Source organism: Empidonax traillii, unplaced genomic scaffold (genome assembly GCF_003031625.1).
Source record: "Empidonax traillii isolate 1590-97213 ecotype Southwest subspecies unplaced genomic scaffold, ASM303162v1 scaffold494:size460735, whole genome shotgun sequence".
NCBI classification, from domain to species: domain Eukaryota; kingdom Metazoa; phylum Chordata; class Aves; order Passeriformes; family Tyrannidae; genus Empidonax; species Empidonax traillii.
The window spans coordinates 95175-113339 of NW_020955687.1; the positions used below are offsets into that span (position 1 = coordinate 95175).

General features: G+C 40.6%; 1 protein-coding gene across 1 annotated transcript in view; it reads right to left on the minus strand.

Annotated features, from left to right (window-relative positions):
- LOC114063817 (collagen alpha-1(XV) chain-like) overlaps positions 1-18165 on the minus strand; it is a 109243-nt gene that overhangs the window by 20698 nt on the left and 70380 nt on the right. The window contains exons 19-28 of the mRNA XM_027896354.1: positions 16653-16715; positions 15719-15754; positions 15541-15624; positions 9947-10012; positions 8197-8232; positions 6600-6662; positions 4553-4630; positions 4397-4432; positions 470-523; positions 330-389 (exon numbers count right to left, since the gene is read on the minus strand). Coding sequence (XP_027752155.1) covers positions 330-389; positions 470-523; positions 4397-4432; positions 4553-4630; positions 6600-6662; positions 8197-8232; positions 9947-10012; positions 15541-15624; positions 15719-15754; positions 16653-16715 — 576 coding nt within the window. The remainder of the gene's footprint in view (positions 1-329; positions 390-469; positions 524-4396; positions 4433-4552; positions 4631-6599; positions 6663-8196; positions 8233-9946; positions 10013-15540; positions 15625-15718; positions 15755-16652; positions 16716-18165) is intronic.

Below are 18165 nucleotides of genomic sequence, written 5' to 3' on the forward strand. Positions count from 1 at the left end.
TTTTTTTTTTTTTTTTTTTTTTTTTATTTTTTTTTTTTTTTTTTTTTTTTTTTTTTTTTTTTTTTTTTTTTTTTTTTTTTTTTTTTAAGATACTTAGATGCTCACCGATTCTGTCACCCTGTTACTCAAATAAAGCAATATAATGTCACTATATTTATTGTCCAGATAGACAAGATACTTGTGCTTTGCGGTTTGTGGGCCACATATTTTTTTCTTTTGAACAAAGTAGAACCAGAGGCTTCATACAATAGAATTCATATAAATTAGACTTCAGATTTTAACAGTTTTTTTTTTTTTTTCCCAGCTAATTGCAACATATAAGAACTTACATTAAATGCTTCACCTCGATCACCTTTCACACCTCTCAGTCCATTCAGTCCTGGACGGCCCTGAAATAAATAGAAATAGTTTAGTACGTGTCAGAAGCAAAGTCATCTATCTTTTTTCCACTTGAAAACATAATACATACTGGTCGTCCTGGGAAACCAAGTTCTCCTTTGGGTCCAGTAGGTCCTATTGGTCCCTGGACACACACAAAAAAAATTGATTATGGTCCATATTGTTGACATATATTTATTTATTAAGAATAAGAGGCATAGCTTTACATCTGCGTTAAAAATAAATCAGTGATTGCCTGCAGAGAACTCACAGAGTGTCCTCTCTGTTTGCTCTGCTGTGTGATCCCAGAAGTTGAGGACTGCATATAACAGTCAGCTCAGGTTTGGAAAAGATTGCCTATCTGAAATGAAGTTGGGGTTCTCCAAGAAAAATTAAGTGTATCAGTCAGTAGAAAAAAAGGAAGTCAGGGATGGATGCTTTGTGCATCTCCCTTTTTCTTTTTTTTTTTTTTCTTTTCTTATTACGTTTTAATTAGGCCCTATGAGGAAATGGCTGTGGATCAGCCTCAGAATTCATACAGTGCCAGGCTTCTACATGCCTTCTGCCATCCTGGGTCCGTGGATTCGTGGGGCTGAGAGCTGAAACAGAGCAGTTCCTCCTTTAGACAGGAGTGACGGACTCATCAGGCCTCGAGAAGTCATACAAGGTAATTCCAAAAGCGAGAACAAGCAGGGTGCCTGGGAAAAGTGGTCCAGGACTGTGGATGGTCTATGACTGACTATTTGCAAGCATGCAGCTTCTAGGCAGCCAGCAAGTGATCAACAAGAAGCGGTAAATCTGAGGGTTTACAAACTTTCAGCTGCTGTCAGCTTCCTGAAACTCAGCAAAACCGCAAAGGTCTAGACAATCTCTTTAAATATGTTTCAGCCTTTATGGTTTCATTTCCTTTTTTCCAGTCTGGTGAAACGCTAGGAGATATCCTTCTTGCGTTATTTGTTAAATAATCCATCTACCGATCTCACACAGATACTGCTTATAGCTGACAATGGATGTGTTTAATCCTTCATGTAACATCGTTTCACTGAAAAGTGATCTGTACATTCAGAAAAATTTATCTGATAACGACGAGATAATTTGTCTTAGCGTAAAGCTGAAATTTATGGATTAATTGTTACAGTTTTTGTCCTGCCAAAACTGAGTGCTTGATTAGACTTGAAATTCATAAATGGTTAAACATGTGAACCCACTGATTCATGACATCCCCACTGTAATCAGAATTTAAAGCTCACTAATGTCAGTTGAAATTGTTTGAAGGTGGTACAATCTTTAATAATCTTCTATTTTATTTCCTGTTTGAAGGTAATTTCTGCCCATATGATCAGGGCTAATGCCTCTGTCTAAATCAGGCAAGAGACTGCTGGTGGACTCTGGCAGATGTGAGCTTCAATATTGTCCCCCCAACCTTTCAGAATGATTCAACCCACCTTTCCATGCTACCACATGCCATAATAAGTTTTGGAAAAAAAAAAAGAAAAAGAAAAAGGAATCCAAAATGTTATGAGGCATTTTTCTGTTTCACTCTCTGGTGCTTGAACCTTTAAAGAATATGCAAATCTGAACTTCAATCAGCAGCGAAGATGATTAGAAACAGACTCCTTTTTTAGTTCAAATAAAGAGACGTATCTGATCTCGTGCTTTAACTGAGACTTCAAATAAACACTAACAGTGTGAGAGTTGGCTGTGCTGAGGCCATCTTTACTAACTTCTCTGTCAAAGAGCCAGCCCAGCCGTGACAGATGTTAGTGACTCCCTGAGACAGAGGCCAGCAGTCACAGCTAGAAGTGAAAAAAGGAAGTGAGGAAGCCACAGGAGACTGCTTACCAGAAAAGGACGTTTCATTTCCAACAGAGAATTGATTTGGGCAGGCTGAGGCTCTTACTAAGGGCTCTTCTTCAGTAATGTGCAATCATCTGCTTCACTGACAGGGAACAACATAACCCAGTAGGTAAAAGATTTTAATTTCTCCTGTGGCAGGAGGTTGGATTCAGTCTGTCTCTTCTGCTCTTGCTGACGATGGTACTGACCTCCTGACTATCCCTCGTTCTCACCTACCAAACTACTACTTCTCTGTAACATTCTGTGCTTCAGGCTTCTGTGATCCTCTCTTCTGTCCAGCTGAAGTCTCGAAAAGGAGGGGAGCAATGAGTAGGGACTTGTTTTTAAATCCTGGAAATTTGTCTTTGAGTTCATTTCGGTCTAACAGCAGAGAGGAAAGAGCAGAATCCCCAAATGCCTCATAGCTGTTCTTTTTTTTTTCCTATGGGGCAACACCAAAATTTATTGCCCTATTAGCAGTGATGATCAAACTGGAGTTCTGCACTAAGAAGAGTAACTGGCTGAGCAAAGCCTTGATTCAGGTGCTGTGTGCAAAATTTTCCTGCAGTGCAATCATTCGCACCAGTGCTGGCGAGAACTTCCTCTGAACAGCCTTGTCTGCTTTGCTGAACTGTAGGAAACATCTCATGGCAGCACAAAAGGAGATGTAAACACAGACTTCAGGGCTTACAGAAAAAGGACATGTCTATAGGATGCACAGCAACAGAACAAGAGGCAGTGAACACCAGAACATGAGAAATTCCAAATAAATATAAGGAAAAACTTCTTTCACCCTGAAGGCTGTCAAATACTGGAATGTGCTGCCCCGAGAGATTGTGGAATTTCTGTCCTAAGAATCGTAGAAAGCTTCACTTGGCCAGTTCCAGAGTTAAACAGACTTGCTTTAGGCAGTGATGTGGACTAGATGATCTCTGCAGTTCACTTCCACTTAAAATTATCCTGTGTCAAGGTGAAAGGATCAACTCATCTCGGAGTCATACAAGGAGGGGAAAAGCAACTCCCTTTCTGGTAAGTCAGGATAGTCCCCCTCAGGTATTCTGATACCCAGTAATTAAGAAAGCAGTTACTCAGCACAGCTAGTTAGTCCCTTCTAAAGACTACAGAAACTGATGTCAAAATCTCCTACACACCTTGGTGTGCAGAAAATGTCAACACCTACTAACAGCCACTTAGGCACAACATCAACCAGGCTACATCAAAAGCAGAGGCAAAGAAACACTTGATATCCTTGATCTTTGGAATATTAGACTGAAAGAAATTGGTGCCCTGAGTCTCGGCAACTGTTCTTATTTTATAAGTAATTTCTTGTGCTTTCATACAACATTCTGTGTCCAGTCAAAAGTATCAGACCAAATACATGAAAGAAGGACTCTAAATCCTGATTTTGGTAAGTGGTCTGACTCTACTGCCCGATATGCAGCTTTGTCAACCCAAGGCAGTTGCAAATTATTGACATCGACCGAAATTGAGCTGGTGCAGTGAGTTGTTTTAATGTAAATCATAGAAACAGAATCATTTAGATAGAAAAGGACCTTTAGAGATTCTCTAGCACAACCTTTTGCTCAAAGTAAGACAAACTTGTAAGTTAGGTCGTGCCGCTCAGCACCTTGTTCTACAATCCGCTTTCTCTCTGGCACCTATTTCTGTGCTTAGCTACTTCCACTCTGAATTTTTTTTTTTAGTTGAAATTTCCCTTGCTGGAACTTAGGATCTTTGCTACTTGTCTTTTTCCTGTGCACCTCTGAGAAGGACACCTGACTTTGTTCTCTTGCTTCCTTTCATGCTGCAGCAGGGAGCAATTAGAGATCCTCTCAGCCTTTTATTCCAGGGCTAAAAGAGCCTCCCAGTTCTCTCAGTCATAAGTCAGGTAAGGTTCTAGCTATGATGATATTTCACTGTCTGTTTAGATAGTATCAGATACATTTGTGCTACCAGAACTTAAACTGCATCAAGTCAGAAGTTTACAGCACCACGTATGTCATGACCACATTCTTTTCTGAAGGACACTGATCACCCTGAAGCAGTAGCACTCCATATCATCCCTTCTCAGGAGGAATGAAAAGCCAAACAAACTACCTCTACGTTTACTAATATCTGGAAAACCAAATCAAAACTAAAAAAAAAAAAAAACAAGCGCCACCCATCTTTGGAGCCGTCTTACCATCGGTCCCGCCGGTCCCACCACTCCAGCTTCACCCTGTTGAGGAACAGACACACAGAGAGAAATGACCAGGAGAATTCCTGCAGTGTCTAGCAGAAGTAGCTGGTAACGAGGCCACCAAACATTCTGGAGGAACACATCACGATATTAGCTCACCTTCTCTCCTTTTCTTCCTATTAATTCAGTGAAAGATCCATCAGCAGCAATGATAGCTCCCGGTTCTCCCTTTTCACCCTGCAATTATCAAAGTAATTACTGTTTACAAAGCAGTTCTCAGTGAATCAGAAGAAGTCAAAACAGCATGACTGCTGTCTGAGGCATGATAGATTAGTCATGCTGTGATATCAAAAATAAAGTGATACCAGTGTGAGGAGGGTGAAGATTGATTCTGGGGGAGAAAAGGGATGATCTTTCTTAAAACATAATAAAGTACATTAAAAATATCACCCTGAGATGAATAAGTACTTATTTTTTTAAAAAAGACTTTAAATTACTCTCCACAGAGTAACTATGTGGAACGTGCTGTGTTCATAAAAGATCTTTGCCAAAGGCAACACAGGCTACTGGTGTCTTCTTGCCTACCATCAGATTAGATAATGGTCAGCAAATTCTGCTGGAAATGGAAAATCTTGATAGAACAGTAAATGTTCCAGTTTTACTATCACAAAAGCATGAATCATTCTCTCTCTGTGCCTAGCATGATGCAGTCTCATTAAATGAAGAGCAGCTCCCAGCATTCAAATTGTGACCCTGTGCATTCCATTCCACAACCGAGAATTATCACTTCTTGGTGCTAGCATATGGTTCCCACTCTGGACCTTCAGCTGTAACTTTCCTCTTCCTAGCTTGGGAATCTTGGTACAACACCTTTCCCAAGATCTCATGGAAGAAATCTGGCTTGAAACTAACACTTGCATTGGTGATTAAAATGACAGTCCAGGTTATAGCCCTTCCACTGAGCTGTAAGTGCTGTAACTCAGTTCCTCTCACAGGTTCATAAATCTTTGGTGCCTTTGAAGTCTCTCTGAAGATACTTTGGACACCTTGGAGTCTCCCTAAGACTTGGTTGGCTTCGCTGACTTTATCTTCCGCGAGATTTTATGGACGTGATGTTGAATTTCACGATCCTTAAAGCAAAATGCTCTTAGTGTCTGTACAGCTTCCTTGTGGTTACCACCTTCATCCCTCTTGAGCATAACCTGGTGTTCATACCTCAAAAACAGCTTCAGACACATCGCTATGTTTTTGGTGGGTGCAAAATGTGATGGCCTCAGAGTTTTGAGTTCTTACCAGTGTGAACAGCAGAAGCCAAAAAAGGTGTCAACTAAAAAAACAAAAGTAAAAATGACCACAACCCAAGCCAAAACCCACACAACCAGTTTCAAGGTTGAGCTTGATCATTTTATGCATTCTATAAAAAAAGAGGAAACCTTATGAGAAAAATGGACTGGTATTTGTGGCCTGAGATGTTTCCTTCTGAATAATGAAGATGCTTTTCGTACAAACCCATTTCTAACCACAGTTAACCATTTCTAAGCCTTCCTTGTGAGAAAGTGAGGCTAGATACTTAGAAAGAATAAGCTGAAAGCGTTTTTGTTTTTCTTTTTGTTATCCCCAAGATATTAGATGTTCCTCTACCCTGCTTCCTGCAGATGGATGAGAAGGGGAAGAAAACTAGAACAGCTGCAATCTTTACAAACTAACGGAGTTGGCCTTTAGTAACATCCCAGGAGTGCTATAAAATACACACTTTTAATGAAGAAATAAGAGAAAGGATCCCAAGAAGAGAGCTCCCCAAGTCTTTTACTTTCTTTGGGGATTGAAAACTGCAGCCTTCGTTCTGTAGGCAAAGGAGGAGGAAAAGATCAATCTTTTTTTTTTATTTGGCCTTTTGGATAGGATCCCAGGGTGTCAACACAGCAATCAGCTGGCAGGAGGAGGTCACGTCGTGTTTAATGTTTATGCAGACTTAACTGATAAGTGTGTACTGCACTCTAGAATTTCAACATGGGGGCAGTAACATTAGCTCCTGGTGGGATTGTTGTTTAGGACTTCCAATTTCCACCTAGTAAATTTTTCACATGAATTTATTAACATCACCATCCCTGCTGAAGTTAGAATCGTGAAACTTTTAATGTCACTACGTGTTTGTCATCTAAAAACACTTCCCAGCGTGTACTTTTCCCCGTGTGTGTTCTTATACCTGCTGTCCTTTGGGTCCTTGTGATCCAGGCAATCCAGTATCACCCTTTGGTCCCCGAGGGCCCTGTGCAAAAACAAGCACATAAATCCATAGTGATGTCATGGAGTTGGGCCATGTAATTTTCAATAAGTGGCAAACTTGAACTTAAATCATTCTGGTTGCAATCTAAGAATTCTCAGAGGACTAAATTGCTCTCTGAATCCGATTATTCCCTAAACCAGGTATCACACAGGGAGAACCTGCGAGAAAGAACAAAATGAAAAATCTCTCATGTTTATCACAGTGTAGATGATACACACATTCACAAAGGGAAATATGCAAACATTAATAAAGGTGTAAATTCAATGTAAAATTCTCTATTTCCTCCATACTCTATTCTCTCCCTCCATGATCATTTAGCTGGACTGATTTTCAACAGAATTTCTGAAACTAGCAGTACGTTTAAAAAAAAAAAATATCTGAAACAGAAGTTATCTATTTGAAAACAAGATAATTTCTTTATCTGTTCATGGTAAAAGCATTCCACTCAGATTAAATTGTGCTTTACAATCTGCCATTTTAAGTGCATTCAGAAGCATTTTTTTTTTTGGCCCAAGAACCAAACTCAAGTCTACAGAATTTCTATGTGATTTTGTAGCTGACAGAGAAACCAAGAATTCGTTATATCACTTTCTAAATGGTATCTGCTCTTTTTCAAATGAAAAATATTTTAAAGGATTTTTTTTTCCTTATTTCTTTGGCTTCCTATGCAGACTACAATATACAGGACTCAGTAAACAACCTTGTATAGAATTTTGGGCAATTTGCCAGTGTTTTCTTAACATCTTTTGTCAGCTTTCACAGTTTTCTCCTTAGCTATTCTCAGGCAAAAGACAAAGAATCCTGAGACCCTACACATTCTCTGAACTGTAAAACAACCATACCAAGGGAAAATAATTCCATCATGTTACACAGAATATGAATACAATAGTGTGATCAATATTATCTGAAGTTATAAGTTAGATAATCACAGAACCATAGAATATGCTGAGTTGGAAGGGACCTACAAGGATCATTAAAGCCCAACTCCTGGCCCTGCAGAGGACACCCCAAGAATCACACCACGTGCCTGAGAGCATTATCCAAACGTTCTTGAAATCTGTCAAGCTTGGTCCTATGACCACTTCCTTGTGGAGCCTGTTCCAGCACACAGCCACCCTCCTGGTGAAAAATCTTCTTCCTAACATCCAACCTAAACCTCCCCTGACACAGCTTCATGCCATTCCTCAACTTCTGTCACTGGTCACCAGAGAGAAGAGATCAGTGCCTGCCCCTCCTCTTCCATCTGTTTCTCCTTGATGGCATAGGTCTTACCTTGGGTAATTTGTCTTCAATTGCATCTCAGTTTAAACTACAGAACTGACACTGGGATAAGCATATCAGAGTATACTTCATTTCCAACAGAATCAATTTCTACCGTAGCTGGCAATTCCAACAAGACCTCCAGTCTCCCAAACGAAAATTTATCAGACTTTGTGCAAATTGCGTACAATACAGATTTTTTAAAAATAGTAAACTAAACTGAAAAGAACTTAAATCCGAGGAAATTAATACTTACAGGAAACCCTGGTAGACCTGGCTTGCCATCTGGACCCTGCAAAATCAAAACCCCCACACCTTTACAAACGTGTATTACAGATTTGCAAAACAGAATATGCATTTTTCAAATATTGTGTGATTTGTGAATATCGACTCATCTGCAACTGAATTAAGACGCCCATTCGGTTCGTGGTAACATTGTGAATGCTCTGCTCTGCCCTTTGCTTCTCATTTACCATTTACTTTGAAAAACTGAAGGAACAGCGATTTTAAAAAGGCTGGAAAAAAGGTGACAGTTTCCAGATATGAAAGTGTAATAGGCTGTGAATAGAAACATTGATTGGGATCTATAGTGGGCATATTTAAGATTGCACTGCTGTGATAACTGCAGAGAGACACTTCAGTTCTAGGTCAGATCTGGATCTGGAACAGTGGGGTTTCCATTACGCTACCCACTATGAGACTGCACCTCTTTCCTGACTAGGGTGAGCTCAGAGATTGGGGTTCAAACCTTTCCCATTGCAACTGTGCTTCAAGCTACAGGATCTGCTGCTTTTTGGTGGGAATGCGACTCTAACAGCTGTCCCAAATTGATGCATTTCTGCTGCAGCTGAATGGCAATTACCTGCAGTAGCAGAGCTCACACGAGAGGGCCAATACTGTCCTGGCATCCTGTTATGTCCAGGGATTAGGAGGAATCAGTTAGGAAACAAATATTCCGTGAAAAAGGTTGTACTGTAAGCACAGTTGGGTGCAGCCACAATAACGTGAAGCTGTTCTATCATGTAGCAAGTGGGAAAGAGCTGTGCTGGACTAGCAGATAAAGGTCACAAGCTGTTGCTGGAACTAGTGCCCTTCTTTCCAGTTCAATGACAGACTTAGTAAATATTTGTTTGAGGACAGATGTATTAATGAGATACATGGTTTTTTTCAAAATTTTGGCTACGTTGAGTAAAATTCTGCTGTTGGCTGTGCACATTCTGGCTTTTTTTTCATCAGGGATTGAATGTGATGGAGACAACTGTGCTCACAAGCAAGAAAGAAGATAAAATAAAATACACAATGTCTACAAGTAAAACTAGCTGTGAAGTGAGTTCCTTAAACTTGTGGGGGTTTAAGATTTTGCAAAGTGCAACACGTTGCACACTTTTGGGCAAGTTTGAATAGACTCCACAGCTTGGTAGATTTCTCCTTGGATCCAGTCCTAGGAACCCAAAATCATTACCAACAAGCATTCAGAATTTCAAACATTTGAGTGAACTATTTCGGAGCTAGCTGCAAAACAGAACCCGAATACCACATCTGTTTTCTCTCACCAAATTTCCAGTTTTTCATCCGCAGCTCTGATTGCTGTGAGACTAAAGTCACACACAGGAGTCTAGCACTGCTAGTTGCAGTCTCAAGCAGAAATAACCAAAATACTTTCATCCCAACGTTTTGTGACTTAAAAAACAAGAAGGGGGAAAAAAAATGGGAGAAATGCTGTGTAAATCTTGGTCCCTATTTTTTCAACAGTTCTACATTTCTGTAATTCTGAGCATGTAGCTCAGAATCAGAGATAAGCCAATGTCTTCATTTCATAAAAATGTGTAAAAGTAATTTTTTCCCACAGAACTCAGTTCTGCCCTAAACTACTTCTATAGAGTTTGGTGCTGAGGTTAGAAGGAACACAGTCTTGAAGCACAGGAAACTCATCTCTAGCTGATACTTAAAAGGAGACACTGAAGACAGAGTAAATCTGAAAATTTAACAAAGTAGTGTATACTCACTGGAGGCCCAAGCAGTCCTTTAATGACAGTAAAATTAAAAATTCCATTTGTATCATTGAGTAGTAACTAAAAAAAGGGATTAAGAAACAGGTTATTTCAAAGCAATTATCTAAGGCACACACATTTTTAGAAATTTACTGAAAATTATCTTTTTGTAACTATTCGAAAAAACCAAAATAAATAAGGCCACAGAGAAGGCTTTCTACTTCCAATTTTGTTATACATTGGGAATAACAAAATATAGAATTCATTTTACATTTCTTCAGTGAGGATCTCAGAATGCTTTCAAAAGTTTCATTAACTGACTCCCATTTTTAATTTGAAAGCTATGGCACCAAATGCTGCAGCCTGAACTCACTTTTCCTCAGGAAGATAGAAATCGCAATGAAGATTTTATACTCCAGTATGTCACTGGCATTCTAGGAGTGAATCAGCCTGACCAAACTCATTCTGTTGTAGAGTTGACGCTATAATTATATTCTGGCGTGTCTGCATCACACCATGCAGTGCCATGCAGTGATTCCTAAGTAAGCTCTGATCACACTGCTGTGTCTGAAACCAGCCTGGATCCCCCAAACAGCACAGTCACTCGCTTGTGGAGCAGCATCTACACTAATCAGCTCAGAATCTCAAGATCCCACAACAGAGCAGTATCCTAGCAGTGCTGTTATACTGCTTGCTATCCTGGAATTAGAGAGCTCAGCATCAGCCCAGGATTTCTGCATAATTCCATCACAGTATCACAATAATGAAGGTGGACAGGGACTCCTGGAGCTCTGGTCCGACACTCTTCAGTGCAGGTCTGAATGCATCAGGTCACTCAAGGCCCTGTCTAGTTAAATGTTGAACACTTCTAAGGATGGAGATGCCACAATTGCTCTGAGCAATCGGTTCCAGTATTTGATCATCCTCTTATTGGCCTCACGCGTCATCAGTTCGGTCATAGCAAGAATGTAAGAGACTGCATCAGAAGCCCTGCTAAAGTCAGGGTCTACAAATTCCAGAAAGATTCCAGTGCCCATCTCTTGTCCACAGAGAAGCAAGGATTTTAATCAGGAGTGAACTGCCATTAGTAAATCCATGTTGGCTGCTCCCTATCAGATTCTTGTCCTGATATTATGCTTAGACTTTCATTTTGGTTTCAGGTAGCTACCTTTCTGGTTTAAATAGGTATTCCCAGTATTATATCATGTGGTCTTACAGTACAATTCAAGACTGACAATATGTAAGTGCTTGTGCCACATAAGTGTTCCGGGTGAAAAAATGTCCTTACTGTTTTTGTCCTTTGTTTAATTTCTTTCACTCCAACAGTCCCACTGGGCACTTTAGCCTTGTTTTGGATTCAGAACTATATGTTGAATCTTCTTGGAAGCTTCAACCTGTGTATTTGCTTAAGAGGTAAACCATGCCATCCAATTCTATATAAGGCTCTATGTGAAGTGTTATATTCCCATGCCATGCAGTGTAAATCTGAATTTCACAAGGCCAGGGCAGGGCATGCCTTCAGGTGCCAGGGATTAACTCAGCACATGAATAAACCTGCTGTCACTGAGATATTGTGAAATCTGAATGCCTCTTTTTCTGCCTGTTACCATGTGCAGATCAATGCTATCAGATTGCAATCTTTTCCTGCATTTGTTATGAATACAGTATCCAGGAACTGAGTTCAAAGCTACCCTGCTTTGAATAGGAGGTGACCAGAGATCCCTTCTAAAATGCTTATGAGTCTCTGAATACTGTTTTTCTAATCTGATATGCGAAGTAAGACATAAAAGAGGACAGACCTTGGCCACATCACACATGTCATGCTATCCTATCCCATCCTATTCTAAGTTATCCTGTCTTATCTTGTCTGAGCATGGCAGTGTGTGGTCAGCCTTCTGTGCTTTGAGGTCATATTGGCACGATTCACACAGCTAAAACTTATTACTTTTACTGGGTGCAGCCTCCCACTCCCTGTCCTCACATTCTATAAAAACCATTGGAAAATTGTCAATTAAAAAGGCAGTTTAAGTCCTGCAGGCAGCACTCCATCTCTCAGCCTGCAGGAGCTCTTCTACATTGCTTCAGGGGGATGGTGGTGCTGTTAGTCCCACTCTATTGCCCAGAAAGGGAACAGGACATGGGCTGCTACATTAATGACATTAATAAAAGAGTCCTGCTGCTGCAATCATTCTGCTTTATCTACAGCTGGTGGCAGAAATCCAGGAGCCCTGGATTTACACTGTCTTTTCATTGTGGAATTTCTCAGTATTCATTGTTTCTGGGCTCAATCCAAACTATACTGAAGTCAGTAGAAAGAAACCCGAAGGCTTTGCTGAGTTTGGGATCAGGCACATTGTATATTTTAAAAATAGAGTTGATCTGCAAATGGAAATTGTGGTTGGAAGTCAGAAAACTGTACATAATGCTGAAGAAGATTTGAAAACAGAGTAATGATAAGAGAAAAAGATTGTACTCTTCGCAACCTCCTCCAAGTGTATAGTTATTTATCTTTGGGTTTGGGTGTGAAAACAGCTTTAGTTGCAACAATCCAGCAATACAAATCTTCTGGCAGTATTAGAATTACAGAAAGAACACAAGGAACAAAATCTCTTGACTTTTACTTTACACACTTAACATCAACCTTTCTCCAAGACTTTCTCCAGGACTTGTGTTTCCATGGGTGAATGATGGCAGCCAAATATAATTGTGTAAAAGTTTGAAACTTAAATCCAATAACACTTCTTTGTTCAAAATTACTTCTGTACTCTGCCCAATATGTGTGATAACATCATAGCAACAATTAATATAGTTTTCTGGTTATCCACTCTTGAAAATGCCCTGAGTCTCAGAGACTGTGCTCCAGAAGAGTGGAACAGCCAATACAGGATGGGAAATATTGATTTGATTGTTTTGGACTATCAAAGAGCAGCAAACAGAGGGGCACTTTTTAAACAGGACAGGTCAGAGGAGACTTCCTGACCAATCCCAGGAGGCAACGGAGGAGGCAGCAAGGACGGGAAGCCCCCTGAGTGCTGGTGGGTACTGCACAAACCTAGAATGGATGGGTTACACTGCAGGCGTCAGTTCTGTCTTGCCATGTATTTTTACTGTGTTAGAAGCGGTTCCTGAAGGAACCAAATCCCCTCAGTTCACGTAGGGATCAGGTTAAATGCAGGGGAAAACAAGGCCCACTTTTCAGTGCAGTTCAATCAATGTGCTCTTGGCCAGATGCTGGTGGGTCCTGGCCCTGAGCCACAGCTGTCCACGTCAGGTCTGAATATTTCAACAATACTGAAAGTGCACCCACTCTTTACTGTTTTCATTTTGGTCAAGAAGCATAGAATCCGTTTTTTTTGTAGTCACCCAGCCCTTCCTAAGAAAACATCCTTCCAACTCGGATGGATCAGTTCACTGGAATTCTGTAGCTTGAGAATTTGTATTTGTCCCTGGCTATACAATGGTTAAATGACTGGACTAAATGTCCCTGACCAGGGGAGCGATCTCGCTAACTGCCCCATGGTTCATCCAGGTCACTGAATTGATCTCTGCTGCTCTACCCCCCATCAAGCCAATATCCACATTACAGCAGCTGGCACTGGTATTTATTTTAGTTCTGCAATTGCAGCTGACACTGATGGGTCTACTTGCAATGGCTCTTTCCGTATCTGAAGCAAACTACGAAAGACGAGAGACTGAGTCAACAAAATGCATTTGGGTAATTTAACCCACCTCAGCAAATGTATAGAATGTCCTGTTCTTACACAAACATTTGTGAGGTAGGTAGAATTCCATGTCACACAGGGTGACGTATACTTCCACATTCATTTAATTAACTGTATCCAAATCCAGTACACCAAGTCCTCAGAGAAATCATTTTATGAACAATACAAAGGATATGGAGCACACGAGGCTCTTGCTGCACCACCCCAGAACACCTGACTGCTACAAATGGATATGATGTCACCTATATTGTGCTCCCTATTTTTTAAGAGAGCTTACTTTGAAAACTCCAAAGTATTTAGAGAAGGATACGGGCTTCTGTACGGATTTGTAATACACTTAATGCAATACAGCTTCTATCAGTCTCCAGACATCTCTGTAATGTGTGGTAAAGGTAGTCCATACAATAGCTGTGGAGAATTCCCAGGATGCACGCTAGGTTTCTTCAGACACAGCTACACACTAGACAGATGTGTGGACTGTGACTATCACGTGTTAGGGAGCCATGCAGCCTCCAGCAAACTAGTGTCATTAGTTTGCTATGTCAGCTTCAGTAATATTTTTACATTTCTTATATATTCTGTCCTCCCTCTGAGGCTCTCACAGTGTTTTTTCAAGTATAAATGAGCTAAGGAACAACACACTGAGGTTTATAATTACTGTGAACAGAGCTGTTTCATCACTGATAAGAATTAGGGCCCCACAGTGGCACCGTGGCAGGGCTGTGAGAAAGAACATGAATTTTGCATCACAGCTATTGAGGAATTTCCTAGAAACTCCAACAGAAATGTGATAAAGTGTAGAGCTGGTGACAGTCCCATTTTGAGCAGGACTTCAAACTAGGTGATCTTCACACAGCTAACATTCCTGTCAATCTATAATTCTGCTCATCTACAACTCAGGCTCCAAGATCCTAAGATTCTGCATGGAATCCCAGTAAATTTGTAAAGAAAACAGGCTTTTTTGGGGATGGGTGATTTGGCCTGTGGGATCCTATATTTGCTCTCAGTAGCAGAAACCTGAGTGAAAGCATAGTTATTTCAGTCAAAAAAAGGTTATCTGTAGTTCAGCTTTATGATAATGTTGGTGCCAAGCTTCCCCTAAAACAGATATCTCAGCTGGGCATTTTCCCTTCTTGCAACCAGAAATCACTTCCTACTGCCCTTATATGCATTCCTACAGACAAGTCTGGCTGTTTCAGGCACCTCTGCCTCTCAGAGGTGAAGTTTCCTGCAATCACTCACAGTTTCTGCAGACCTTAATGCCACGTCATGCCAACTACAAGGATTTTGATTGTCAGCTTGAAATGGGGTTCATCCTAAGGTCTAGCCTTCGTTACTGCTAGTAGTATTGTTTTTGCAAAGGCTGGTATCCACAAAGCAAAACTAACTGAAAATATATGTGCCTCTAAGGGATACTGGAGAGCTTTTATGAGCTGCTACTATTTTATCCTTCGGTGTTTTTGGCTCTTGCTTCCACGACAGAATCAGTGCTCTCACTTGTATAGTAGACAACTGTCAGAAGGCACTTCTCTCCCCTACATACTGCTGTGTCTTGAGCTGTTTGCTTAGCTAAACATTCCCAGCTTTGTATTTCTACATTGATTTTTATTTGATGTTCACAATTCTTGCAGAATCACCTCTAGACTTCGTGAGGGGCGCTCAACATGACCTTAAATAGTTATTGTGTGTAAGCTCTTCGCCCACTTTCTTTCTATTTAATCTTTTCAAAACAAATCCATTTGATACAGAGACATGTTGAGATTCTTCGTTTTAAGGAGCAGACACATGACCTGAATATCAACAGCATAATTGCCACTTTGTTAACAGCCCGTGCCCTCTTCTCTGTAAGATGAGTTAAAGACTTCAACGCTTGCCAAACACACTTACCTCAGGTATGGCTATGACTGGTCCTGGTGGTCCTGGTGGTCCAGGTGGTCCCACAACACTGTTCCCATCCTGTCCTGGTTCACCCTATTTCAAAAGCATTACATGTGGAAAACCTGTATACCAAGTACTGCATTTCACGTAGGTTTTTTTGGAAAGAATAAAATCCACACAATCTCACCTGAGGTCCTGGGTCACCCTTCTCCCCTTTTGGACCCTGTGCGAGGTTAAAAAAAAATAAATTATCATAAGTGATTTAAAAATAAAAATTGTGAAATGTCCTTTCTTTAGCTTCACAAAAAGTGCAACAGCAAGTTGCAGGTACGGAATGATCAATCCTCAGCTCTCTCAAACCACACATGGGGCCAACTGGTTTCAGCTAAGACCTTCTGAGAATTTGATTTTTAAAGGTATTTTCCAGAATTTTGACAGAGTTCACAGACAACCAGAAGCAAACGGGCACAAAACATTTCATTAGTCGGGAATTATTTCAACGAACCTTTCTTTCACTGCGCCCAAATCAGCCACGACTGGCTGTGCTGTCCTTTTCCAGCTTTAACCACATCAGCTGCGTCTGGGACAGACAGAGAAACACAGGGGAGCTAAACTGTCCTCTTTCAGGCAGGTTCTTTCTAAGCTTGATCAACTCTCTGTGCTTGGGATGCAGACAGTTTGTCTGGCACGAGTGAGGGAAAGGCGTCAGGGGACCTGTGGGACTTCCCAGGCAAAGCACTCCGTGATCCTCGAGGGCCTTAGGCATGAGAAGCACATTAAAATCACCTATGAGCCTGCTGGCTTTCCTCTAATTAAAAGCAGAGCTGATTTCTGAATAATTAAAAGCAGAAGGAGCATTGAGGAAATCAGAACTAGCCCTCTGGAGATGCCTTTATCGCTTCTGACTGATGAGGGAGACACGGGCAAGGGACACTCTGCTCCTGTGTTTGCTGTCTGAGGTAATTGCTCCGGGTTAAGCAGGACAAATGCTGCCCCAGCTCCCCACACTCTGCTAGCAAGTCCTGTTACGGCTCCTGCTGATCCCTAAGACACAGATTTGGGATCACACAGCGCACCAGCGTGTGTGTTACGTGCTCACAGGTTAGGATAGCCCTACTCACCACATCTCCGGGATGGCCAGCGATGCCAGGAAAGCCTGGTTTTCCATCTGCGCCCGGCATTCCCTGTCACAACAAACATGCTGTTATTCTCCCTAAATTATACTCAGTTCCATACAAGCAGGATACTGCCACTCTGGGGAGGGGCAGAGATGGCTCTGACTCTATGGGGTCAGCATTATCTCATTAGTCATCTGCTCTTTCCACGTCTCTTTCACCCCCTCCAGAGCAGGATTGTGGTTTTTAGTGCAGCTTCAGTCGTTCTTCACTGCTCCCACCTCTGGTTAGCAAAAGAGTGAATTTTGTTGCTTTCCCCAAAATACATTTGGTGATTTATTTCCATCCTTCAGTTGGATGACTCTTAGGCTGGAGGAAGAGAAGGGAGAGGCATTTCAGGAGTTGGTATGTGGGGCAAAAAGGTTTGACAGCCCCTGCTGTAGTTAAATATAGGAGAGTATATGACTGCTAGGAATCTGACAATCACTCTATTCCATGGGAAAAACAGAAGCAGTAACGACAATGCAGAAAAAAATGGTTAAAAAAGGCTCTTAAAGGACCATACAAACAGCGAGCTACAGTTCTTGCATGTTTTTCTCTGTGTTGTATGAAAGCACAAAGAAAATGACACAGAGCAACCTAATGATTCATCCAAGTGACCAATTAGCCCTATTTTGTTTTAGTAGTGTGGCTATATTTTTTTTTTGTTAGATTGTTTGATTGGTGGGGGGTTTTTTTGGTGTTTGTTTTGTTTTGCATGTTTGTTTTTTTGTCTGTGATCAGCCAGGTGTGTGGTTCAGGAATAAAATATAATTTCTGAAGCGCTGTTTTTCATTTTATAGACAAGTGCAAGATAGAAGGTGCCTCTAAATGTTAATGGAATTCAGGCATCAAAGCAACTACTGGGATTTAGGTATCTGCATGTCTAGTAAAAATGGTACTTGGGACTTAAGTCTCTCAGGGCTTGGGGGGAATTTTAAGTATCTGCAGCAAAGGTAATCGGCAGACAAAATAACCTTGGACCAACAGCATTTCTACAACAGAGTGTTGCCATTTCAGGCATGTTGGTACTTGCCTTTTTTTTTTTTTTTTTTTTTTTTTTTTTTTTTTTTTTTTTTTTTTTTTTTTTTTTTTTTTTTTTTTTCCTACTATTACAAACACTGAATAATTTCTCCCACTGATTTTCCTAATAAAATTTAAATTGGAGACCTAAGATGCTTTATTGCCAATAATGTATTCAGAGACATCCTGATTTCTAACTCCCTTCCTATTTCGAAAATGTAGTTCATTGCTCAAATATAAGAGGAACAAGATCTTTCTTAATCTGAAGATTGAAGAGATCGATTGATTATTTTTTAAATAGCCTTGTAGACACTCCACTTACAATACATGCTTGAAAAGTACTTATCCCATCAGACAATAATAATTACTAGAACAAGGACCTCAGAAGAAAGCACATGTACGTATAATAAGTAAGAAAATATTCTGTAGTCTCAAAGAGATTAAGAAGAGTTAAACA